This window comes from Aegilops tauschii, chromosome 2 (genome assembly GCF_002575655.3).
Source record: "Aegilops tauschii subsp. strangulata cultivar AL8/78 chromosome 2, Aet v6.0, whole genome shotgun sequence".
Classification (NCBI taxonomy): domain Eukaryota; kingdom Viridiplantae; phylum Streptophyta; class Magnoliopsida; order Poales; family Poaceae; genus Aegilops; species Aegilops tauschii.
The window spans coordinates 290,793,176-290,820,281 of NC_053036.3; the positions used below are offsets into that span (position 1 = coordinate 290,793,176).

At 44.3% G+C, this 27,106-nt stretch overlaps 1 protein-coding gene and 1 long non-coding RNA gene across 2 annotated transcripts; one reads left to right on the top strand and one right to left on the bottom strand.

Moving 5' to 3' along the window:
• Nucleotides 1–19,067: 19,067 nt before the first annotated feature.
• On the bottom strand, nt 19,068–22,226 carry LOC109769307 (zinc finger A20 and AN1 domain-containing stress-associated protein 9). The gene is made up of 2 exons (XM_020328057.4): nt 22,043–22,226; nt 19,068–19,817 (listed from the first exon to the last, which is right to left on the bottom strand). Exon 2 carries the CDS (start codon nt 19,802–19,804, stop codon nt 19,322–19,324), a length of 483 nt encoding a protein of 160 aa, XP_020183646.1. The 5' UTR covers nt 19,805–19,817; nt 22,043–22,226; the 3' UTR covers nt 19,068–19,321.
• A 1,276-nt stretch (nt 22,227–23,502) lies between these two features.
• On the top strand, nt 23,503–26,753 carry LOC120973296 (uncharacterized). Its single transcript, XR_005767965.3, has 2 exons — nt 23,503–24,728; nt 24,907–26,753. It is a non-coding gene; the product is annotated as an uncharacterized lncRNA (long non-coding RNA).
• Nucleotides 26,754–27,106: the final 353 nt, after the last annotated feature.

Consider the following 27,106-nt stretch of genomic DNA (forward strand, 5'->3'; position numbering starts at 1 on the left):
TGGGGCCTTGCCTTGCTTCATCTTCTTCTTGATGCCTTCGATGCTTACGTGTCCTTTCTGTGTTTCCTTAATATCATCCATCAAGGTACGCCTGACTTCGAGGTTGGCCAAGAATCCTGGTACAACCAGTTCCAACCCGAAGCTTTCAAGTTCTTCATACAAGGCGGGTAGCCTTTCCTTAATCATAGCGTTCAAGGAACAAGCCTTTCTGCTTAAGGCATCTGCTACCACATTAGCCTTCCCAGGGTGGTATTGAACACTGAGGTCATAATCCTTGATCAACTCTAGCCATCTTCTTTGCCTCATGTTCAATTCTTTCTGAGTGAAAATATACTCAGACTTTTGCGATCCGTGTATATCTCACACCGCTTCCCTAGGGGGTAATGTCACCATGTCTTCAGGGCATGAACCACTGCTGCTAACTCAAGATCATGAGTAGCATAGTTCTCTTCATGAGGACGTAGCTGTCTGGATAGATATGCTACGACTCTGCCTTCTTGCATAAGAACACCTCCAAGCCCGGCTCTCGACGCATCACAATATATCACAATTTCCTTGTGTATATCTGGTGTGGCCAGAACTGGGGCAGTGGTCAATCTCCTCTTCAGTTCCTGGAAGCTTTCTTCACACTTTGGCGTCCATTCAAACTTTTTGTCCTTCTTCAAGAGCTGGGTCATGGGTCGGGCAATGCTTGAGAATCCTTCAACGAACTTGCGGTAATATCCCGCGAGTCCGAGGAAGCTTCTGACTTCCTTCACATTGCACGGGGTTTGCCATTCAGTCACGGCTTGGATCTTGGTGGGATCCACTGACAATCCTTCAGCAGTCAATTTATGACCCAAGAATCCAACCTCATGCAGCCAAAATTCGGACTTGCTGAACTTGGCGTATAGTTGGTGCTCTCGAATCTTGTCTAGGACCATCCTCAAGTGTTGCTCATGCTCTTCTTCCATCTTCGAGAAGACAAGAATGTCATCAATGAAGACGACAACAAACTTGTCCAAATATTCCATGAAGACCTTATTCATGAGATACATGAAATAAGCTAGGGCATTAGTCAATCCAAAGGACATGACCGTGCACTCATACAGGCCATATCTGGTTACAAATGCCGTCTTTGGAATATCTTGGGGTCTGATTTTCAGCTGGTAGTACCCAGATCTGAGGTCGATCTTGGAGAACACCTTGGCCCCATTGAGTTGATCAAACAGATCTTCAATCTTGGGAAGTGGATACTTGTTCTGGATTGTAACTTCATTGAGGGAACGATAGTCAATGCATAAGCAGATAGTACCGTCCTTCTTTGCCACAAACAGAACAGGTGATCCCCAACGGGAGGCACTAGGGTGGATAAATCCCTTCCTCAACTGCTCTTCCAATTGCTTCTTCAACTCTGCTAACTCTTCTGATCCCATTCTATAAGGCTTCTTATAGATGGGTCCTGCTCGATGATGAACTCAATGTCTCGGTCAGGAGGCATTCCCGGTAGCTCATCAGGAAAGACATCGGGGTATTCGCATACTACCGGCACTTGCTCCAACCTAACTTCAGTTAGACAGTTGACTTGGGTGACTTGGGCAGAAGAGGAGTTGGAGGTAAATTTAACCTTGACTCCTTGGTCATTGGTCACAGTGACTGCCCGGTTGGCACAATCTAACAAGCCTTGGTGCTTGATGAGCCAATTCATTCCTAAGATCACGTCCAAGCCTTGTGATCTTAAGACGATAAGGTCTGCTAGGAAGTCTACCCCGTTAATGATGATTCCGACTCCCTTACAGCCTACCTTGGCTCTCATCTCTGCTCTGGGGGTATGTACCACCATAGGGTTATTCAGGGGTGTAGGGGTCATGCCACTTTTTAATGCAAACTCTTGGGTGACAAATGAATGCGTGGCTCTAGAATCAAACAAGACAGTTGCAGGTGCTGAGTTAACAAGGAACGTACCCAGCATGACGTCCGAGTCTTCCTGGGCTTCTTCTGTAGTGACATGATTCACACGACCCTTGCCATTGTTGGGCGGGTTGCGGGGAGCTTGGTGTCTTGGTGGCATTCCGCGGCCTTGTCCTCGGTTCTGCGCATTGGGGCGCGGGGCATCGGGCTTCTTGTTGGGGCAATACTTGGAATAGTGTCCTGGCTAACCACATCCAAAGCAAGTGACTTGATTGGGGTTGTTGCTCTTGCCGTCATTGTTATTGGGGTTGTTGTAAGCTAGCCTGGGGTTGGCGTACTGCTGAGGCTGATAGTTGGTGCGGGGTGCAGGGGCTCTTGGCTGCTGATAGGTTGGCTCGACCGGGGCTGGCTGCCACGGGCGAGGCTTCTGGTTGCTGGAGCTACCCTTGCTGATCATCTTGCGCTTACGGGTATCATCCAAAGCACGTCGCTTGTCCTCAAGCATGAGTGCCTTGTTCACCAGATCAGGAAAGGTTGGGCAGTCACACACAACAAGCGAGTACTGCAGAGTCTGGTTAAGGCCTTCCATGAAGCGCTCTCTTTTGGCAGCATCAGTGCTGACATCTTCAGGAGTATACCTTGACAGAACACTGAACTTCTGCATGTACTCCTTGACAGTGCTAGTTCCTTGCTTTAAGGCTCGGAACTCACGCTTCTTGATGGCCATAATTCCGGAAGGAATGTGGGCCTTGCGGAATTCTGCCTTGAAGTCATTCCAAGTGATGTTTTGCCCGGCATGCATGACCTTGAATCCATCCCACCAAGCTCTTGCAGTTTCCCCCGAGACAGTGAGCAGCATAGGCCACCTTCTCACGGTCCTCAGTGCAGCCGACTAGTTCCAACAGATCCTCAATGGTGCGGACCTAGTCGTCTGCATCCAGGGGTTCAGCAGTCTCGATGAAGGTGGGTGGTGCGTGCTTCTTGAACTCTGCCAACGTGGAACGTCCATTGCCATTCCCCGCCTGCTGGCGGTTCTTGGTGACAGCTTGAGCAATCATCTGGAGGGCTGCAGTGTTGGCTTGGTGCTCCTCTCGGAAGGCTTGGAGAAGCTGAGCCATGTCCATGTTCGAGGGAGGTGGTGGTGGTGGAGCTTGTCCTTGGGTTTGGTTCTGGCTGGCTTCTCCTTAGGTGGATCCTCCGGCTTCTTGCTGCTGGGTAGAGGTACCAGTACGGGTTACAACAGGCATCCTGTTGGAGCGGTCAAGATCTCATGATTGGGATAAAGTGAGGGATACAAGGTAGATGGGGTGTCTGGTAAGGGGGTGGGTGTGACACAATTTTAAGTTAAGCAAAGGCCGGAAGGACCAAACTCATGCATTAAAACCAAATGGGTAATGTAGTCGTTTACAAGTTCCCGAAAGGGAAAGTACAACTTCCATCAAAACAAGTCAAAAGCAAACACAACACAACATGGTTTCATTTGAACCATTACATGGACTCGACTTCGCATAAGGGGTACATGACCTATCCTACCTTAAGGGTTACGGACTGGCCTATCCTAGTCCTGAACGGTGTCTAAGTGGTGGAATGCTCGGTCGCGTATTCCGGCTCCTCTGGGTCTTCCTCCTCATCTTCATCCGTCTCAGTTTCTTCGTCACTTGAGGGAGTGGGGGAGTGGAGGAGCTGAACACGGCGCTGCTTCGCCGGTGGCACCATGAAGAGGTTGCGATATTCCTTCGTCGTCATACGGCGTGGCTGAGATGATCCCTTGGCATGCGTAACCTGTGGGGGTCGCCCGCCTTGATAGGCAACAACGGGCTGTCCAGGGGGTGCACCATCCTTCTTGATCATGTCTGCCTTTGTCTGAGCTAGGCGGAGGAGTTCCTTGGTCTCGTGGAGTTCCCTCCGAAGCTCCATCGACTCCGAGGCCAAGTGTTGTGTCAGGCTGTCAGCACACAAGCTGAAGTAGGTCTGGAAACGGAGGGGAAGTCCCTCGTCCATGGGTGGAGCTGGTGCGCTGCTCTCGTCATCACCCTCCTTACGATAAGGCAGGTAATGAGTGGCTGGCTCACTTGCCAGCTCTGGCAGAAGATCCCGAAGGCGAGTCAGCGCCTTGAGTGCAGCAGTCTCAACGGTGAGGAGCAGGGTCGCCATCTGGGGTCCTTCAAAGAACCAGCTTATCGGAGAGTCGTTTGCCCTCACGACTACCTCCATGTGATACTCCTTCTTGGCGTTGTTGATCCAGTGCTCGTGATAGGAGAAGGTGGGGGCTCGAGTGAACTGGCACTTCTTGAGGCTGTCCTCAAGAAGCATGGGAAATCCAGTGGTCAGGAAGTCCTCGGGTACGACGGCCATCTACAAAAGTGGAAGGGGAAGGGTCAATAGAGGAAATATGACCCATGTTTGGGATATTTTTAGAAAAGGTAGGTATATAGGTAATTTTGTAGATAGTCTCACTCTAATTAACGTCCATGCTAACTAAGGCTTCCTACAGTCAGGATGGCTCTGATACCAGCTCTGTGGGGACCCCGACTCAAGAATCGTGATCACCGAATGCACGTGTACAGTGATCCCAGAGATCAATGTTCACTGAACACACAGAAGCTGAATAACAAGAGTCTTACATCCATACATACTGTCTTACACAAATTATGACCCTTATGGCCAAGTCTTACATAGATAAAGCCACAAGGGCTGAATACCAAATAAACTTAAGCAGCGGAAATCTTCGTCGATAAGTAGAACCCATGCCATCTACCTTAACCCTACAGGCATTCTGACTGAGAAACGTCCTAGTTCGCATGTTCGTCTCCAAAGAACTCTTCTTTGAACTCCTGTTCTTCCATGCCTGGCCAATTAAATAACCAGTGGCAAGCCAATGCGTACTTTGAATGTATTCGCATGCAACCCATGTTTTGGCTTAAGATACAACAATGCATGACATATGTAAATTTTGGCAGAAAGCTAATTTTATTGTCCTATGTCAACAACTGGTAAAGCATGCATCATATGGATTCAAGTAACCATAGGGTCTGGTTACATATATCAACATAAATGGAGTGGGCTTAAACCCAACTCAATCATGTCAAGTCCTTTGACTTGATCCAAGTGCTTCTTCCCACTTATCCAAACACACACACTGGTTTGTAACAAGTGGACGTAGCCCGAGAGCGGTTACCCAACTGTCCTTGACCGTGGACACAGCCATTCGAATAGTTTTACACTCTACAGAGGTTGCACACCTTACCCACAAGATCCGGGGAACTTTCGTGTCATCCACGACCCGCGGTACCTCAAGTACCCGGGGTAAGCACCCGATCACTATCTTTCCCTAGACGACACTAACATAGAGTCCACTCAATTGGTAGTAATCCCCGTGCCCAACATTTCACATCTTAAAATTGTGGAGCCTCGCTCCCATATTCATCACATACCACAAGCACGGGGTACCAACGGTGTGTCCGGTGCCCTGTAAAAACAGTCATGGCCGCCCTACCTGGCACGACCCCGTCCCGAGAGTGACCACAAATCACCCCCGTCACTAGTAATGCAGGCACCATGCTAGTATCGGCCTAGGTAATCAATAATGCCCTTTCCCATATAAGGGTAGAGTGGTTGCACATGTAAGGTTGGAATAACGGTCGCAACTTAAACCAATTCGTTTTGGAAAACAACACACACACTTGCGTCGGTACACCACTTCGTCATCAAGTGGCTACCCAACTCATCATCTCCCTCGGGCATAAGTGGCACCCGATGGGGTTTTCGGAAAGTCTTTTGGAAATACTTTGTCTCCATCACCATGCATATTCCCGTCCCTTTTGCGTATCAACTACTTTACCATCCTATCTACTCCCACCGGCATAACCCTCATCAGGAGGTAGGGTCATGCACAATGCAAGTATCAACGAGGAAGTAACGGAGGCAAACCATCAAAGTGGTTCCACCTCATCATGATTCTGTTGCAACAACAATATGGTGCTATATGTCATGCATAAAAAGGGTTTCATAGACATGGTCAAAGGGCTGCTTGCCTGGCTCAGCAAAGTCTTCTGGGTCTTCAAAGTCTTCTGGTCCAACTCCTTCGTCAGCAACGCAATCTATCGTCACAAAATAATAACGAGAAAAATAAGGCAATAATAAATAGAAAAACCAAAGTGCTTAGAAAAAAGTAAACTCATTTTTGTTAAATACTAGGGTTGAAACTAAGAAGGGGAAAATTCTTATTTTTGGAGTTGGAGCTACAGGGACAGAGCAATGGATTTTCAAACAAGGATTTAATTGCTCAAATTTGAATTTAAATTTGAACAGCACAGAAAAGTTGGTTGGGCATGTATGAAAGTCACACCATTAAATAGGTGAGATTTTTACAAGAATTTAGGAGCTGGAATTATTGCATTTGGATATTTACTTAATCCTGTGGAATTTTTGCAAGTTTGCATAGAAAAAAGAAAAAGCAAGAGGTTACTGTGCCACTGGGCCAGAAAGGACACAGCGCAGCAGGCCCGAAGGGGATCTAGCCCAGGCGAGCCGGCACGCGCGCGCGCTACGTTTTCAAACCTGATGGGCGGGCCCGGACGTCAGCGAGAGATAGAGGGGCGAGGGAGAGGTGAGGATGACAGGCGGGGCCCACCTCTCATCTCCAACCTCGCGACCAAAGGGGTCGGCGAGCTCACCGGCGACACTACAGGGCACGGCAGGTCGAGTGGGTGGCACCATTGGACTCAGGGGGATGTCGCCTTTCGGGTGGTGGTGGAGGTGGTCACCGGAGCAGCCTGGTTCGCCGGCAACGAGGTCACGCGGCGGAGGTGCTTCGGGCGTCAGTCGTTCCGGCCGTTCCCGGCTATAAAAAGAGTGGGGAAGAGAGGGGAAAGGGTCAGTGATGCCACGCGGTTCCAGATTGAGAGAGAACGGGGGCGGAGGAGGCCTGTACCGCGCGAATGCCGACGAGCCGAGGCGGCGGAGCTCGAGCTCGAGCGGCTCTGGAGACAAATGGGTGGTGCGGGAGGTTGACTAGGAGTGTGGGGGAGCGACAGGGACTGAGAGAGAGGCTCAGGGTCGCCTTTTATAGGCTGGCCGAGGTCCACCGTAGGCGCGGCCTATGGGTGCCCGCGGGATCGGCTCGAGTGGCCGTTAGAGAGGGAATGAAGGGCTCGGGGGTGTTTGTGGGAGTGGTCTAGGGTGCCAGGGAGAGAGTGGAGGAGCGGGACGAGCTGCGGGCGGGCCACAGGGGCGGCGCGAGCATTGGCCGAGCGGGGTGGCGCTCTGGCGCGAGCTACAGGAGAGAGAGGAGGGCGCGGGAGCAAGTGGGCGTCCTGCTGGCGTGGAGTGGACGTCGAGGGGCATCGACGGGCTCGCGGGGGAGGCTCGAGGTAGTCGGGGGACGCGGCGTCAACGGTCGGGTGCCCTGCCAGGCGCTCCAGAGCGCGACTTTGGTCGGCATCCGCGGCTTTCCCGCGTCCGCGCGCGTCCACTTGCGTCTGGCAGCTGTAAGGGGCATGGACAAAAGCTGGGGAGAACCTTGGACGCTCTGGAAAGCTGATGAGAGAGGGAGGAATCCACTGTCCAGAGAAGAAAAATAGGGTTCCCCCCCCCCTTCATCATTGCTTCCTCGGGCAGAAAAGCACACAGGTGCTTGAGGGGGACTAGGAGGGGTCGTGGTAAAAAGTTGAGCCTACGGAGATTAGCGGAAGAGGCCAAAAATGGGATTTTGGTAAAGTGGCAGAAGGTGTTTGATGCTGGTTTGGGCAAGTAGATGATTTCCATTTGTCATGAGACTTCACAGGGTGAAATGTCACATATAATTAGGGCCTTCCACCAATTTTGAGCTCATTTGGGCAAAGTTGCCAACACAACTTTTGTAAACCCTAGAAATTAGCAGAAATGAACTTGTGCAGATGTAGTTGAGAAAATCACTTACGCTTGATGCACCACTTAGTGTAGTGGCCTCATTTGGTCATGTGAACATGATCACAAAAGTTGGGGTCAAGGAGAGAAATTTGGTAGTACAAAGTTGTTCAAATTTGATTCTGGTCAGAGAGGATTTTGGGGCATTTTGGTGAACCAGAATGGCCTTAATTGAGATGAGGCTTTGCAAGGTGATCACAATATGCATTTTTTACTTGCTGGATTTTCCTTGGATTTTTATGAAAATATTTCCTGTAGAAATATTTCAAATCCTTGAAATGGGCAGAAATGGTTCTGGGAGGTTTTTTCCAATATTTTGAACATGACGAAACTCTTATATATGGAAAATATATGTCCACTGAGTTTCCCTGATTTTTCTCAAATATTTTTGAAGCTTTTAAATAATTTTAACCTATTAAAGACCATTTCTGGACTAAATAAAAAGCCTTTAAATAAAATAGGAAAATTACTTTTAAAATTATATTTTTGTGGTTTATGGGAGTCCTATATCTAATAGGTTTCAAATATACTGTTTGAAATATTTTTCATACCCCAAGTCTAGTACTTGTAGTGCAAACCTCAATTCAGGGGTTTTTGGAAAACTAATTTTTGAAAATGCTATTTGGCCAAATTATTTTTGTAAGAAAATACTATATTGCACTATACACATGGCATGATCATTGGGCCGAAGTTTGGGGGCAGGGAGATGAAGTATATAAGGTGGAGTAGTTGACTTTAGAGAGCACTTGGAAAACCACACAGAGAAAACCAACTCTAAAATAAAAGCCAAATAATGCAAAAGTTTTTGTTGGTCCAAATTTTCATGATTTATTAATGCAAATGACATGTTACAAAATACAGGGTGTGACAGTTATGTTGTGATGCCATGTTGTACAACACATACTTGCATGTTATGCGTACGTGTAACGTGTATTGCTATGTGTGGGATCTGACAACCTAGTTGTTTATTCTTGGTAGCCTCTCTTATGGGGAAATGTCTCCTAGTGCTTCAACTGAGCCATGGTAGCTTGCTACTACTCCGGAACACTTAGGCTGGCCGGCATGTGTCCTTCTTTGTTCCTGTGTCTGTCCCTTCGGGGAAATGTCACGCGTTGTTCCTTTAAGTCCATGTAGTTTGCTACGACTTGGGTTCATACGTTGATGATCGACACGTCCGTTGCTGGGTCATGTATGCATGTCCCTATAAGTTAGTGCCACTTTGGATTCACGACTAGTCATGTCGGCCCGGGTTCTCTGTCATACGGATGATAGCGACACTATCATATACGTGAGCCAAAAGGCGCAAACGGTCCCGGGCCAGGTAAGGTGGCACCCGTGGGTATACCGTGCGTGAGGCCGCAAAGTGATATGATGTGTTACATGCTAGATCGGTGTGACTTAGGATCGGGGTCCCGACAAGATCCACACGAATAACATGAACAATCAAGGGAAAATAGCACAAGGTAAAGGTTCTTCTCAAATCCAAAGGAGATGAGGTCTTGATGATAGTCTTCTCCAAGAGGAGGTCTTGATATCCACTTGGGGGATCTTCTCCTAAGAGGTCTTGATCTCCAAGAGGAGTGGTAGATGAGCAAAGCTCTCTCTATATCATATCATACACTTTGCTAACCCAAAAAACTTAGAGGCGCACAGAATATATAGTCTAGGGGCGAAAGGGTATGGGCCTCAGTGGTTATATGGGCATTTTAGCCCAATTCATAGTGAAACTGGGCGGACCGGACAGTTTGGTGCGACCGACCGGACAGTCCGGTGAGCTTAGGAGTAGCTGGTCATTCGCACGGGTGCAACCAGACAGTCCGGTGGCATGGACCGGATAGTCCGATGAGTCCAGATGCATTTTGGCGCTCGCACGCGTGCGATTGGACTGTCTGCTGTGGGGACCGGACTGTCCGGTAGTGCAATTTCTACATGCTTCCTTTTCTTCATCTTGACATTTCTAGTCGACTCTTGATTCTTGTGACTCCTTCCATGATTGCTCTAGGTCCACGCCTTCATACCTAACCATGCATAGCATCCGGATTGAGGTAGAACCCATTTCTCATGGGATGGAACGGCAAGCTCGAGTAGGAGTGAAATCACCTCGTTTGCAATGGAACGTGCTCGCGCTCTTGTCATGGATCCGCTAGGCCCTTGTGGATATGGAGTAGAATCACTAGGGATGACCGAAGGATGCTCCGCATAGATATGTATAATGTAAATAATATTGGAACAAACGTACCATTTTAGCGATGCAAATACATTATAGACTATGAGCATTGAGCAAGGACAACACGGTAGAATGACAACATGTATATCATCAGAATTGTCTTATGACATCATTACATAGAAAAGTAGCTAAAGTAATAGGCTGATAACATGTACATTAAAAGGATGACTCCTGAGACTCGTGGCCCATCAGCAAAAATAGGGTATGTTGCAGGAAAGACCGAACCAACGGGGCATGCTCCACTGCCAAATCATGATTGTTGTAGAATAGGTAGAAAAAATATATGAATTGCTAGGAACTGTAACTACAACAAGGAGCACAAATTTGTGATGGGCTAAACAAACAAAAAATTGTCCAACCCACTTAGGCTATTACAGGACCACCTTTTATAAACAAATCTAATGAAGATATTATGGAACACATACAATAAAATATATATAATGGGGGTAATAAAATGAGATTTGAATATTGATGTTGGACCAACTTTTATATGACTTCCTAGCTTTTTAAAATAATATCCGACATGATAAAGTTTCCCTTTAAGCACAATGTAAATCATCTGATTGCTAGATACACGAAGCTAATAAGTAAGTTTGGCGTTCTGCTAAACAACATGTACAAATCCATATGGAAAGACACAGGGAAAGATAAAATACATAAACTTCCTTATCATAAAGACTAAATTTTCATCCATTTCTCCCATTTATAGTTTATTCATTATTTTATTCATTGTGGTAAGAACTAAATAGCCTGGTACTTCGGAACAACTCCACACACTTTGTTTGATCCAGGCAATAAAATTATGATCAAAGCTTAAGTTTGTTGTCGGGCTCTTGAATGGTATTTTTCTCTTGATTAAGAAAATTCATTGTTCGGGCCTCCCATGCAGTTTCTTGGACAAGAATAAATAAATGTTTGAAAGTGTAGTCCTCTTTTTTGGATATAAAGAACAATAAGCACCTACAAAATATGGGGTGAGGGGGCATAAAACCATGTTCATTCTAATTATCTATCAGTAAAGATACTAAGATCCCAAAGAATGCAGCCTCCCAGTGCATCCTAGTTGTGGGCGGCACCTTGGCCCTATGTGTAGTTGAGTGGCCCATTTGTGTAGTGTGTTGGGCCCATCCACAGGCACTCGTGGTGGTCGTATGGGCTTTTGGAGGTGGTGCATTTCTCCGTCATTGAAGAAGGGAGTGGGTGCGGCGCCGACGCGGCACTTCGACGTCTTCTTCTAGTTTGGTAGCGCGGAGGAGGGGTTTCTGCGTGAGGTTCGTCTCTCGCCACTTCCCCTACCACTCGGGGCGCCAACCAAAAGTGTTCTTCCAACCACCGTGCATGACTCCGGCCCGTAGGTTCGTTCATTTGTTTCTCACCCAAATATTTCCAAATCGAGGGAGAGAGGGGCTGACCTGGGAGGGAGCCAATGAACGGCTATGCAGTTGATACGTGTGGCAGTGAGGTGGGGTGCAGGGGCCGCAGGCAGCCGATGTTGGTGGCGAGGTGGACACATCGAGGGTGTAGGGAGCCGCTGTTGGCTGGGCGAAGTAAACGAGTAGGGGGAATAGCTGGGAGCCAGGGAGGTGCACCGACACAATTTAGGCGACTGGCACCATGATCATGAGGAGGAACAACATGGTAAGGAGACTGTGCTAAGTTTAAAAGATTGAGAAAGGGGTTGAAAACTGGGCTAGAAACATATCTAACATGAATAATATTATTGCAAACACTAATTCTATTATTCTTCTCTATGATACCTTTAAGGAATTTAGACAGCTGACACCTGAGGAAAGAAGTGGCAGAGATACATTGAAACGACATTTAGAGCACATTTTGATAATGCAGAGGACATACTGGAAGCAAAGAGCTACAATTAGAAACATCAAATTTAGTGAGGCCAACATTAAATTCTTCCAAGCCAAGGCAACCATCAAGCACATAAATAATCTTATCATTGTGTTAAAGGATGATAATGGGATTGAGCACAATGACTATCACACAAAAGCTGCTATCTTATTCACTACCTTCAAGAAAAGAATGGGTATTTCTCAGGCCACTGAAGCTACATTTACCAAAAAGGAACTAGATGATGTGGTCAAACATATGCCTAGTAACAAATCCCTACGGCTAGATGGTTTCAGTGCTACTTTTCTAAAGGCATGTTGGCACATTATTGCACCAGACTTCAACAAACTCATTGCTGATTTTCATGCAGGCAAGGTCAATATGCAAAGCATCAACTATTCATTTATTACTTTGATCCTAAAAAGGACTCACAGCTTCACCTGGTGGTTATAGACACCTTTCACTTCTCAATTGTACTCTGAAGATTATCACCAAACTCCTGGCTAATAGACTGCAAAAAGTTCCTTCTCTCTTGTCCATATCAATCAGTATGGATTTCTCCATAACAGATGCATCCAAGATTGCCTTGCATGGTCATTTGCATATTTACATCAGTGCCACCAAGCAAATAAAAATGGTATTGCTTAAATTGGATTCTGAGAAGGCATTTGATATGCTTATTCATGACAAAATTATGGAGATTTTGCTGGCCAAGGGTTTTGGAACCAAATGGCTGCATTGGATTAAGATGATCTACACCACTGGCTACTCTACTGTCGTTTTAAATGGTATCCCAGGTAGACAATTCCTTTGCAGGAGATGGGTCAAGCAAGGAGACGGAGACCCTCTCTCACCCCTCATCTTTGTCCTTGCAGTAGACCTTCTTCAATCCATCCTTAATAAAGCAATGCACACTAAGATGATTGACAGTACATTACTTCATGCAACATGCCCTAACTACCCTGCGATTCAATATGCTGATGATACGATCCTTGTTATCCCTTTCAAGGAAGTCCAGCTATCACACATAAGAATTTGCTCTTGCACTATGCCGCATATACTAGACTGAAGGTGAACTACTCCAAGTCAACAATGATGTTGAGGATATCTCTTATTGTTAGCATCTCAGTCGGCTAGGGATTAGAGATTAATCAGAAATCAAACTACTAATCGATTTTATTGTTTGACTATTAATTGGACATTTTTTTTACAGATCCCAGGTTTCCAGCACTAAAATATGTTATATTCAACAACAAAAAATATTGGACAAAAGTGTTACCTTCGTTCCTTGCCTTTGAATCCTTGTACAATGACAAACAAAATAGAACAGTTGTACATATTACATAATAAGTTCCGCAAAACACAAATCTACTCTATCTAAATATATAGCTAGCCCCCATTACAAAAAATATCCACATTGTCAAAATTAATTTAGCCGTTGGATATATTAGATCAATCTACAATAGCCATCTGATCTACATGTTAAGAGAAGCTCCACCAGGCACATGCGCATGCATGCAGTAACTCACGCTTAGAGTGTGTGTTAGTCCGGAGAGAAAATGGTCGCATGCATGCATCTCGCACTTCCGTGATCCATGGAAGAATTGCATATTTTGCTTAGAGTGGAAACCAAATTATCTTGTTACAAGATGAACCGTAAAGGCACTAACTAGGTTGATTAGTTCACGCGTTTTTTGTTTCATACGAATTTCCGCAGCAAAGCGCGGGGCATTTGTCTAGTAAACATAGTTCTTGCACACATAATACTAGAAATAGGCCAGATTTATCGGTATGTTCCAGATAAATTGCTTGTCAGAGCGATAAATATGTCCAAACTGTAAATGGTGATGACATGGCATAATCTTATCCGTCACCCACCGGTTAGCGATAAATCAGATGATAAATCTTTAAATCGGCAGATTTTTTGAACATTGATCTCTATCAACACCCTTGATAGCAAGATGCAAGCACTGTCTAAACTCATGGAATGCCAAATTGGAAATCTTCCTATCACTTACTTGGGCCTGCCACTTAGCCTTTCAAAACCAAAAGTTGAAGATTTTGTGCCCATGCTTTCCAGGATTGAGAAAAGACTTTTGGGCTGGTCCACTCTCCTGTCTTATGGAGACAAACTCATTCTAGTGAAATCTGTTTTTGCAAGCATGCCCATTTTCTTCATGAGCACCTTTACTATTCCAAAATATGTGGTCAGATCAAAAAATATCTTAGGCTATGCCTCTGGAAGAAATATCGCACTGGAGATCAAGGGCCCTCCCTGATATCTTGGAATAAATTTTGTTGTCCCAAAAGCCATGGAGGCTTGGGAATTTTGGATATCAACACTCATAACCAAGCTCTTCTCATGAAATTTATCCATAAGTTCCTAAACAAAGAGGAAATCCCTTGGGCCAAAATCATTTGGGAAACCTATTATTCAGACCCCACACCAGGGGATAGATCTGTTGGCTCATTCTGGTGCATAAGTGCCGTCAAACTCCTCCCCGTGTACATGCAACACTATGTATGTAATGCTGGAAAAGGAGACACAATTAATTCTGAGAGGACAAATGGAACAACTGATGCTTGAGTACTGCATATCCTAAACTTCTACTCCTATGCCACTAAACCAAACATTTCCCTCTAACAAGCCATGGGAATTCAAGAATTAGAAGAGCATTTTTCACAGACCTATATCCTCTCAGGCTTTTGAGCAATTCAACCAACTTCAGACTGAACTGGCTAGTAGGCAAAACAGAGATCTACAGGACTTATGGACTTACAGTTAGAAGGCTCTAAACTACTCATCGAAGATGTATAAGTCTCTAATTGGACCCTACAAGACACACCATATTTTCAGAGCCCTATTGACTTTTCTTCGAGACTGACGAACAATTTTTTTCTCTGGCTACTACTCCATGATAGGGTGATTACAAATCTGCTGCATAGAAAGCTATGTATCGTGACTCATACAACTGTGCCCTATGTTCAGAGAATGTTGAGGAAACTCTTTCTCACCTATTTTGGGGACTGCATATTTTCCCTCAGCTGTTGGAACGACATTCTTCCAAATAGAAATAGAGGCATCTCAAGCTCTGATGAAATATGTTTGAGAATGCAAGCAATCCACAATAATATCCCCCCTAGAAAATATTAGGATGAGATGCTGGAGCATTTGGTTAGGTAGAAATGATAAAAGGTTGGATTTTCCATCTATCAGAGGGCATGAATACAGTTGAGACCTATGTCTCAAAAAAAGTTGAGATCAGAGCTAAACCAATGAAAGCACTGACGATCAAGACTTGGACAGAACAATTCCTCCAATAATCATCTTATGATGTTTCATAAAACAGGCATAGGCTAGATGGATGTTTTGGTCCCATTTTATACTTTTGAATATATTTATAATTAATGAAAATTTACCCTTGGACAGTTGTTCTACGATCTTCGGGTCAGGAAAAAGGAGACCCGTGCTACGTGTATCAACGGAGCTCGTGTGTGCGTGTCGATGGCTGGGGAGATTACCAACCTGTTGCTACTAATGTTGTGTGTTGCATGTGTGCTGAAGATTGATGGGAGAAGAAAAGTGGCGGGAAATATGTCATTGATTGAGGTTTGTTGCTGTTGCGTGCTTCTGTTCATCAAATAATGGTGGGGCCCTCTCGGGAATTTTATTAAGAGAGAGGAGACTGAGAGACAATGAGCGAAACTTGGTTGATCTATTTTATGTGGTTGCTGCTCTGCGTTGTGTGTTGTTATGCTTTGTATGCTCCTGCCAAAGTGGGATATTGCTATTATAATTGATTGTTTTTATTGTTGCTACCCAATGCACACTGTTCTGACTGAAAATCAATAGTTTGTTCGATATTTTGCAAAGCAATGTCAGATCGAACGATTGATTTAGAGTGAACCACAACAAGTCGAGGATCTCGAAGATGGGCCTGAACAACCTACAGTCCTATGGAAGGAAGCTCGAAGGGGTGAAGCAATTTGAGTGAGCTTGAATTGATGGATGCATAAAGATAACTCATAATTCAATCATAGAAGTCAACCAGTCTCGTGCTTGTTATTGGAAAAGTAAGAAGTCCATGTTTTCTTCCATGCCAACAAGCAAGAAGATTCAGATCGGTCTCAGAGTTCTCTTTGATATCTTTGGAGTGTTATCTGACTACAGTGGATAGGTTCCGTGAAAGGGAGAAATTACAGTGAAAAAGGGCGCATCAAGACGCGCGTAATCATCTACTCCTTCCATTCCATAATGTAAGATGTTTTTTAACACTGGTATAGTGTCAAAAACATCTTTCATTATGGGACGGAGGGAGTAATATTTATGAAGCTTCGTTGAGCAACCACACACTTTTATAGTGGCCCTCAAAGCATGTACTAAAGTTAGTACAAAGTTGAAACACTTATATGCTACGACACTGAAAATGCAAGAATTAATTTAGTGAACACACATAAAAAAGGGGGAAATGTTTTTGCCACTCTAGATTTTGCCAATTTTCCTTATGCCCATCTAAAATTTGTCATTTCACTTTTGTCACTCTTAGATTTTGACAATGTATCACAATAGCCATTCCATAGCAAAGGTAAAATAATTTGATTTCACTTTTGCCACTCTTAGCTTTTGACAATACATCACAATTGTCACTTCAAAAATTGGCAAAAATGAAATGCCAAAAGTGGCATAAAGAAAATTGGCAAAAGCTGGAGTGGCATAAACAAAATTTTCCCCAAAAAAACATAAGACTTGGTATAAAATGATACCCTCCCACACAAGGAATAGAGTAGAGATTGGCCTGGATGATCAACCCAATGCACTTTTAGGCTGGAGCAAAACAATCAGATGCCTCACCTGTTTTTCACAGACAACCACTAATAATACGGTAGTACCTTAGGAATCATAGGTTATCACTGAAAAGTCCACTTCAGTTGCAAAGAGATCGAAAGCACAAAAATCATATCTTCATTTACTACATACTATAAAGATGCAAATAATATGTGAGAAAATATCTTTATTTATTACATACTATAAACATGCAAATAAATTGTGAGATAATTAATAATTATAGGCATGTCACACGAGAGCAGGCCCAATACCGTGTTATATGTTTCTAATGAATGATTAATGATATCAAAACTGCAGCTAAGGGAAACAAGCTATGCAAGCAGAAACCGGGATAAAAGACCATGTGTTGTCCAACATTAGCCTATAGAGGCATCAACCTCTTCCTCCCTCAGCTATATAGGATTGATAATTCCTTCTTTAGTACTTTAACTTCCGAAGGGTACTATCTTTACCAAGTAAGGGGCATGGATTTAACAATATAAAATCATCAAGTGTGCAAACCGAGCAACTCAGGAAATCTAGATTGTATGGGTCATTTTTCACGTTATGGTTAAGCTTAGGCACACAACATCGACAAGCTGAAGCTCAAACTTAAGGAATATCAAAGTAAGCCAGTAAGTTGTGATAGCTAGGCTAATACTACAGAACAAACTATGAAAGGCAAAACGAAAGTTCTTGGAGACACTGGAGCTCATTCATTTGTCCCTAAACGCGGGGATAAATAGATAGTGAAACATGTTGTAGTATGCTTAAACAAATGTGTCAAGTTATCTATCTAGAAATATCCTTAAACCAACTTTTATGTTAAACCAAAAAGAATATGAAGTGAATTACTAAGCTATTTCTTAAGAAGGTTTACAATTGTTTCCTTCTGTTGGCATTTACAATGTGTATTTCTCAAATGCAATGTAACTTTCTTTTGTTGGCATCTTTTTACTATTCACTTATCCTTGCTATGCTGCAAGCCCAGAACAACAATAACCATATCTATAGCCTGGTTGCCAAGTGACAAGGCAATGTACATGACTATCAAAGGAAGGACATGGAGATTGTAAAACTGTGTGTATGTGTACGCCTATATGCTTGTGATGGCAAAAATCAAAACTGTAAAAGCAGTGATATATCTATCTATATAGTTACTGTAAAATAGAGCACTTACTCTATGCCTTAAAAAAACTTCGTTCTAATTGTCAAAAGAATTTTCTGGTAGAAAATAGTCATTTGTTGCGATCATGCCAATAGTATGTGTTACATATTACTTTAAACAGTCTGTAGTTAAATCATGATCATAATGCAAACTAAAATATGACCCATGATAATCAACCTACACATCAATGTCTCTAGATACAGTAAGTGAATATCTGGAAGTGGTAACCTGAACAACAACAGCAACAACAACAACAATGAGAAAAATATAAATTAAATGATATATATATATATAATGAACGGTCCAGAAATTGCAGACCATAGACCCACCTTAGTCTTCCATAGCACTGACCACCACCGTCCCATAGTAGAATATGGGGGCACGTCAGTGATGACCAGATCTAGATTATTGTTGCCGGATCGAAGAGTTGTGGGCACTAGTAATGTTGAACCACAGACGGACGGAGGTACGTAGCCATGGTGCACGGCGAATTAGGAGATTTAGTTGGAAACAAAAGGCTACTCCCTTCATTCCAAAACATAGTGCACCTGCGCTTTTCTAGGTCCAACTTTGATCATAAATTTAACCAACGAAACCGACTGCGGTGGGAGAAAAAATTATACAATTGAAAACTTCTTTTGAATACAAATTCACTGGTATAACTTTGCTCCCGCCGCAGTCAGTCTCATTGGTTAAATTTATGATCAAAATTGAAGCTCGGAAATAGAGGAAGCACTATATTTTGGAACGGATGGGATTAGTAGATGCACACGAAGACATAGTTGACCATGCAACTCATGTTCCCTGAAATGTGCAGTTGGCCGCGGTACAGTCACTGTTGCAGGTGTTTCGGCACTGCTCACCCACCCGAGGTGCAGGAGTCGCAAGCTTCTCTATAAATTGGGAAGAAAACCCAAATTGCAAAAAACTCTCGCAGTAACGCTGCAGCACATCCTCCTGCTCCAACAACTGCGCGCCTGGACCTTGCTGCAAGATGGGAATTGGAGTCGCAGGAGCTTTTTGCCATGGCCGCATGAGAGGCGACCCGGCTGCTGACCATGGGACAAACTCAGGGAAGATGCAGGCGAGGCTAGGCTAGTTTACCATGTCGGAGTATCGGAGCAGTAATGACCGCCGGCAATGGGCTGTCCCAATCCCACGGAAGGAAGCCATTGTCTGACACACAGTAAAATGCAGCGAGACGATTTCCTGAGCTTAGAAACTTTACTGATGAGCAAGGAGCAATAAGCAATATACGAAACGAACAGCTAAAACAATATAATATTATATATTTACATTATTTCATTTCATTCTTAATGGAGAGAAGCGAACCATGAAGGAGAAGGATAGACACAATTGAGACCCTAGCAACCAGACCAGAAGAAACCTACTGATTCAAGTAAAGACGAATCCAGCACCACCACGAATAGCAAGCAAATGAACCCGGTGTCATTATCAATTATATCTTGTTGATCTTCTTGGCTATCACAACAGGGTTCTGCTTGGCAATCTGCTCCCGGCCAGCCTTCTTGTAGTCGAAAGTGCATTCGTGGGAGTCAGCGTAGCGGTGCATGGAGCAGAATGTTCCCCCGCACCGGCACTGGAAACCGGTCAAGCCTACCTTCTTGCGGCATGAAAGGCATCTGTTGCTGGGCGGCTTTGGAGGCTCCTGTGCTGCTTGGCTATCAGCTACAGCCACGGCTGGTACTTCATCTGCCTTTGCTTGCTCCAATGTCACACTGGAAGATGATGCCACTGAGAACACCTTCTTCTCCACTACAGGGGCAGCCATTGTCGTGGCCTTAATGAAGTCCCTGTAGCACTTGGAGCACATGTTGTTTGTCATGCTGCTACCGAAGAAGCCGCAGTTGTTTACACACAATATTGGTGCCTCAGGTGTTTGGACAGTCTCCTCAGACTCCTTCCAGCTCTCTTGTGCCATTGCTGCCAACGGGCTGCAGGCACAGAAGTATGACAACTCATTACCAAGAAATGGTGATGCAAAAATACCAACAGCACGAGTAACAAGCACAAAAAATATACATTATGAGGATCATAGGTGAATCCAATGTTGGTGCACAGACGGCTGTAAAGAAGAAATTGCTACATATTTTTATTTAAAAGCAATAATAAGCCAAATATGTGATCCTGGTTCAGGCCGTAAGCTAAACTGCTAAAGAACTACTGCGACCATGAAAGCACAAGGCATGTATGCATGACGGCCCGGCTCTCAAGCTACATAGTTTTGGATTAATCAGTTCATAAGTCCCTAAAATCAGGGGATCAATAGACTTTTCCTGACTATGGCAGTTGGCATACATTCAGATTAGATCTCTCTAGGTGCGCAAGTGGCATTTTTAGACAGACACACAGAAAATTATATATAAGATTAAAAATAACGGGCGCCGATATCCACCACACGTGTGGTATATTCGACATGCGCCCACACACCGTGTGTGGTGTGAGCAGGAGGCAGCCCACACGGGCTGTGTGTGGGCGGATATTGGAATTGCCCACACGTGTGGGCGCGGCTACTTCGTGCCACACGCCCAACAAGTACTACTCATCTCCACCCCACGCGTGTGGCACGAAGCAAAAATGCCCATACGTCCTGGCGCAGCTACATTAGGTACCCCGCGGGATGACGATTTAGTTGCCATCCTGGTTGGCAGATGTAGTTATCCAGGATGGCAAGTGTAGTTGTAAAAGCATGGCAACTCTATCTGTTTAGTTAACTATAGTTGCCATGTCTAATTTATGATAGTTGCCGTGTGTAATCAAACCGTAGTTACCGTGTGTGATTAACTACTTGCCACATATGGTCAAACAATAGTTGCCATGTGTGTTCACCTAGTTGCCACGTGTGGTCCAACCATAGTTGCCATGTGTGTTTATCTGGTTGCCACGTACGCGCAACTGCAGTTGCCGTCTAGCAAAGAATCACAGTTGCCGTCTAGCAAAGAATCACAGTTGCCATGTGTGTTTACCGTTGCCACGTCCGCGTAACTGCAGTTGCCTTCCACAACGTAGGAGTGTCGTGTAGGCGAAAAGTAGTTCACCCACACGCGCATGAACTAGATGGTGGCTGTGTGGGCAGAAACTAGTTCGCCCACACAACGCAGCTGGCAAACAGCATGGTGCGGGCGTGTGGGCAAACTCTCCAACGCCCACACACCAGCCCCATCCTACGTGGCACATCAAATCCACCTTTTCGTGTCAAGATTCATGCAAAAGACAGTGAACGATGATCCAGGCGTGTGGGCGAGTTGGGGAACGCCCAGTGTTTCCGAAAATCACTGTCCATGATTCTTCCTGACCAGACTACACCCTATTAGCACATAGGTGCCACTAGAAGTAGATTGGACTTTAAACGGATTCATATTATAGTGTGCAATTCCTGCATAACAAGATCACAGGTGAAAGCATGATATTCCAATGCCTTGTCTGGTATGCTATGTGAATGACCAATCTTTTTTATCTCATCCTTAATTCCTTTGTCGACATAATTATTCTAGACCTTTGGTTTATAACTTTATCCATCATGTCGCACAGTCGTATAAAAGCCGGGTCAAGGAAGGCACGCAGCTGGATGAAGCAACAAATCCTTTCCCGGAGCATAAGTCAAGCAATCCAATTTCTTGTCGGGACCTTGGACCTCGTGTCTAAGCAACTGACCTTCGAGGATCTTCCATGACAAGACATGGGTCTCATAGGGCGGCCGGTGGTAGCCAGCAGAGGCCTCAATGCATTCCTTTTGATCATTATCCATCGAATCACCTGTTCCCCTTTGTGCTGTTCGAATCCAAAAGACCAATCACCTTCCCTGCACCGGTCTGGTCCCTAATCTATAAATTCACAGGCCGGCGCAAATCACCACAAAAAATTGAACGGAAAGTCAACCGCCTCCTCTAAACTAGACACCCACCACGACGATTACGTCGCACACGGAGGCGGACGCGCAAATCAAACCATAGCCGAAGAATCCTACCAACCGAAGATGAAACAATTCCTGCGCAGATCCAGCGACACCGAACCCAAAATTAAAAGAAAAATCCTCCAACGAGAAAAAGCACGGCAACGCGCGCATCAGGAGCGAACAGACGCCGGATCGGCGGCGCGGCCTCCGGCGATCGGATCTGGGGCGGTGGAAGGAGGAGACGGGCGGCGGGCACCAACTAACCTGTGGGCGAGAGACGGCACGCGACTTTTCTCCAACGGAGAATTTCCCTGGGGCCTGCGCGTCGACGAGGAAGAGGGAGGGGCAGGGCGATATTGCGTTTGGTTGTGAGGCGGTGTGTGGCGCGCGTGTTATAAAGGCCTTTCTCGATTCCACGCTCCCATTCCCTTTCATCTCTCCAGATTCATAATTACTTAAAGAAAAGCAATCTCTTTTTTAGCGTAACCAGTATTTTGTACTATATACTATACCTATATCTACGGCCTGCTTCGGGCCGGCCTAATCCTTTGATCCGGCTTCTACTCTCCGTTCAAAATTACTTGTCAAAAAATTGTATCTACAACTAAAATACATCTAGATACATTTATTTCTTGAACGAATAATTTCGAACGGAGAGAGTAGTAGCGTGGGACGCTTATGGACCAATGGACCACGAGGGATGCGGGTGAGCAGCATCTTCAGCGCTTCCATGTTTCCGGAATAAATCACGCCCGGTTAATAAAAAACAAATCACCTACTCCCTCCATTCCTAAATATAAGTCTTTTAGAGATTCCACTACAAACTACATACGGATGTATATAGACATATTTTATAGTGTAGGTTCACTCGCTTCATATGTAGTCTATAGTGAAATCTCTAGAAAGACTTATATTTAGGAACGAATGAAGTACATTATAAAAAGTTACTACTATACCTAAGTTTATGTTAACTTTATGGAAAAAACTTTCGATCTATTCATTATGTATCGAAGCAGTACAGAGAACACTAAAAGTAAAATTACATTCAGTTCTGTAGACCACCCAACGACGGCTACAATCACTGGAGCGAGCCGAAGACGCGCTGCTGTCATTGCCCCTCCCTCGTCGGAGCCGGACAAACCTTGTTGTAGTGGACTGTCAGAAAGTCGTCGTGCTAATGCCCAATAGGACTAGCGCACCAGAACACAACCGCCGCCAATGAAGAGAAGCGTAGATCGGAAGGATCCAATCTGAAGGCACACGAACACAGATGAATAAATACCGGATCCAAGTGGATCCACCGAAGACAAACATCGACCGGATCACGCGAGATCCGCCGGAGACATACCTCCACACGCTCTTCGATAGCGCTTGACGCACCATCAGAATAGGGGCTAGGTGTAGAGAACTTTATTCCAACTTCAGGGAGCCGCCGCTGTCTCGTCTTTTTGAGCAGGACACAAACACTAAACGAACACAATAAACACACCGAAAAATGGAGCCGGAGCCCTCCTGTTGGCAAAGGTCGAGATCGACCGCACCTTCATGGCCCTAAGGCCATATAAGACGAAGCCGATCTGGGCGGCCCCGACGGGAGGCTTGAGATCCCTAATTGTCCTCGTGCGAGATCTACTATACTTAAATTTATTAGGTTATCAACAAAAACACCTCATTTTTCACCCACACATAGGATAGTAAATCTCACATGCTTAGCATTTCTGGCTGTTTATTTTTTCTGATTTATGCATTTCTGATTGTTAGATCCGCTGTCCTAAGGGGTTGCTGCTCCTGGAGAAAAAACAGAGCTCTTTGTTGGAAATATGCCATAGAGGCAATAATATTCTATTATTATATTTTCATTTCATAATTAAAGTGTTTATATTCTATTCTGCATATGCTATGATCCTGAATACGCGATTTAGTGGAAAACGCATATGCACGTGTGGAATGATAAATGGTAGCATAAAAGGTTCAAAGTTTTGCCTCTATGACTAGCTCAAGTGTTGTTGGGATCACATTTTTCGGATCTTAGGATATCGTTAAGTGTAAACGATAGTTCTAAAACAACAATGAGATTATGACGTTGGAAGAACGATCATATTGAATCGACCCAAACTTGTCTGTTATGAATTGAGTTTATATCGTCTGTAATAAATTTATAATAGCTAAATAGTTCATCCCCACTATGCTAATTCTTTTGGCATGCAACCTATCCACATCACCAATCAACATGCAACCATCCCCTAAGCAAAATCTGCCACCTCATCAAAGAAAAAACATGAAACAATATGCCCACGTCTTCCGTTCAGTTACCAGCGCATAGGTCGGACTACTCCTCTCCCGAACTTTTTTTCTTGGACTCCTCTCCTGATCTGTAATGGATGTTCTCTCCCCTTCCCCTCCACACCAGTTTATTTCGGTTCTTTAATTCTTCGGTTGTTTCCTCAACTTTTAATCTCCTCCTGCGAGCCCCTCTCAATCGGTGATCCACTTTAAAATCTTGGCAGCCAAAGACAGACGAAGAAGGGAGATGGATCTCATCTGTAGTTTGTCCTCCCCATCACTCACCTGCACTCCACCAAGAACAAACGAAAAAGGGGAGATGGATATCACGTGCCTTGGCTGGCCAGTACCGTATGATGTCGTCGTGGTGCAGGACCGAGGGCTGTGGGATGGGGGCATCTCCTTCTTCCCCGGCGCTCTTCTTGCCTTCTTATTGCACCAGATCGAGGAAAGATTTAGATCGACTTGTTGTTGTTTCATGCCACCACGTTTGGGCCTCGCCTGGTTGCCGAGCAAATTCTCCTCCGCACTGCACTTGTGCATCATACTAGGTTGTTCCCATGGTCATGGTGAATGCCTCCTGTCTCACACTAGAAGACATTGGTGAAAACTTGGGCAAGGCTGTGCAGGCGGCAAACTCCGTTCTCCGGGAAGGGGTGGCCAACAGGTAATGCCTCGATGTGTGGTTAATTGATGGTTGTTCTCCATTATGTGTTCAGTTTTTGCATTATTTAATATTAATCTTAGACCTTAGTTCGGCTCCAACGGAAATTCAACACTACTGCTTCAGTCCTGATGATGTTTATTAGTATATATAATAAGGACTGTCCCTTCACTTTCTTTAGGTGGATCGTACAAGATTATCCTATCAGAATTGTACATAACTGCTTGCAAAGGAAAATCTTACGTCTTGCGCAACCGGAATCTCGGTATGTCTTTGCACGATTCTTCTCTAGGATTCCTTTAGATGAACCATGGTACACATTAATGTATATAGCACATTTCAGTTATCAAACCTGCATCCATATTATGCCTATAAATCTAGTCCAGTCTATGCTTTTGCTGAAATTCGAGTGCTTGCTACCATTTGTACTCGCGAACTTTCCTCCGGTCTGGTATGTTGAGTGTGTTGGAATCCAACATGGTTGGTCAGGTCGCCAAACATTGTCTTCAAAGGGTTAGACATGATGTCGTTCCACATGGTCATGTATATATCACTCAACCATAATATATTCTCTGCATATGACAATATCGCATGAATTAACCCATACAGTGTATTAATGTTCATTTAGTAGTGTGTACCAATTGTAGTTTACTAGACGTTTGCAAATCCCCCTTCCTCTCCCCACCACCCATTGTGGTGTATTCTAACACATACGAATCCTGCATTTGTGATTACATAATTATTCACATTTATGATTTTTCATTAATCCACTTTTCCAGTTTGCCCTACATTCTTGAATCTTGACTATTGATCTTATACTTCCCCAATTAAGTTATGATCAGACTGGGTATTTATAGTGGAACTTCATACTGTGTTTTCAATGTGGGTGGGTGGTTGTTTTATTATAGGGTGGAAAAAGGTCCGTGACTTTTTTCCAAATAAAGTATCATGTCGGGTTGCTTACCTACACGTTCTGTGTAATATTCAAAACAATAGATTTACAGATTGGTTTCGTGAAAAATTACAATAGTTTGATTTGGTATATATGGATTGGTAGTCGTGAATCAATATGACATTCATGACCTGGACAGCTGGACTTGATTTTGTCCTTCCCGGTTATTTTACAAGAAACATTATCATATAATAAAAAGAATCTGTTGGTTGTTGTTTCGTAATCATTAAGCGGTGGCCAACACCTTTAGATAATTCTATTTTAATTTACATGGAACAACTACTAATGAATGATATGAAGGTTTGTCATTAATTAAGCCTAATAGGATCAAATGATGCCCTAAAAGACAATCTTTTGTGATAATTGAATTGTCCAACACACTACCAATGCACTTATGTAACACATTAACCTATTTTTTCTGACTTTTCATATCATTATATCAAAGGTTCAAACAATGTATGTTTGTATATTCCTTTACAATTTTACAATTTCTCACTCCATGAATCCCCCTCCTATACATCATTACAAATTCCCGCAGCAACGCGCGGGGTATCATCTAGTTGTAATAAAAAGGAGTGTTAACATGTGATTTTGATCCTTGGACCATGAGAGTATTGTAGTCACTTCTTACTGCACGATGGGATTTGGGGTTGCTCAAACATCACCTATAACAAGGTGATCATAACGACAACTTCCAGGCTCATTGAAAAGTTTGACAAGGAACTAGATAGCTCGAGAGTAAGATTTGCTCCTCCGACGACGGAGAGATATTCTTAGGGCCATCTCGGTGTGCCTGCATCCATCATCGTCTGGCCAGACACAGGTGACTAAGTCATGGAGATGCTGGAACACGACAACAAGAAAGAAGAACAAACCGGTAACGAGGATATCAGTATAGTGAGCATGTGATGACTCGGGAGGATAACGATGCCCCAGGTTTTGTGAAGTATCACGAAGTGATGCGTCTCCAACGTATCTACAATTTTTTATTGTTCCATGCTATTATAGTATCAATCTTGGATATTTTACATGCAATTATATGCCATTTTATATCATTTTTTGGGACTAACCTATTACCCAGTGCCAAGTGTCAGTTGCTGTTTTGTGCTTGTTTTTGGTTTTCCAAGAAATCTACCAAACGGAGTCCAAACGCTACGAAACTTTTTGACGACTTTTTTCTGGACAAAAGAGACCCTAGAAGCTTCGGGAGGAGACTAGACGAGAAGTGAGGAGACGGCAAGGTAACAGGGCGCGCCCAGTGGGGTAGGCGCGCCCTATTACCTTGTGGGCCCCACATGATGGGGAACGAAGCATGAAAATCAAAAAAATTCCTATGGAACACCCAAGATCTAATCTAGGAGATGCATAGCTACGAGAGGAGAGTGTGTCTACATACCCTTGTAGACCGAAAGCGGAAGCGTATATAACG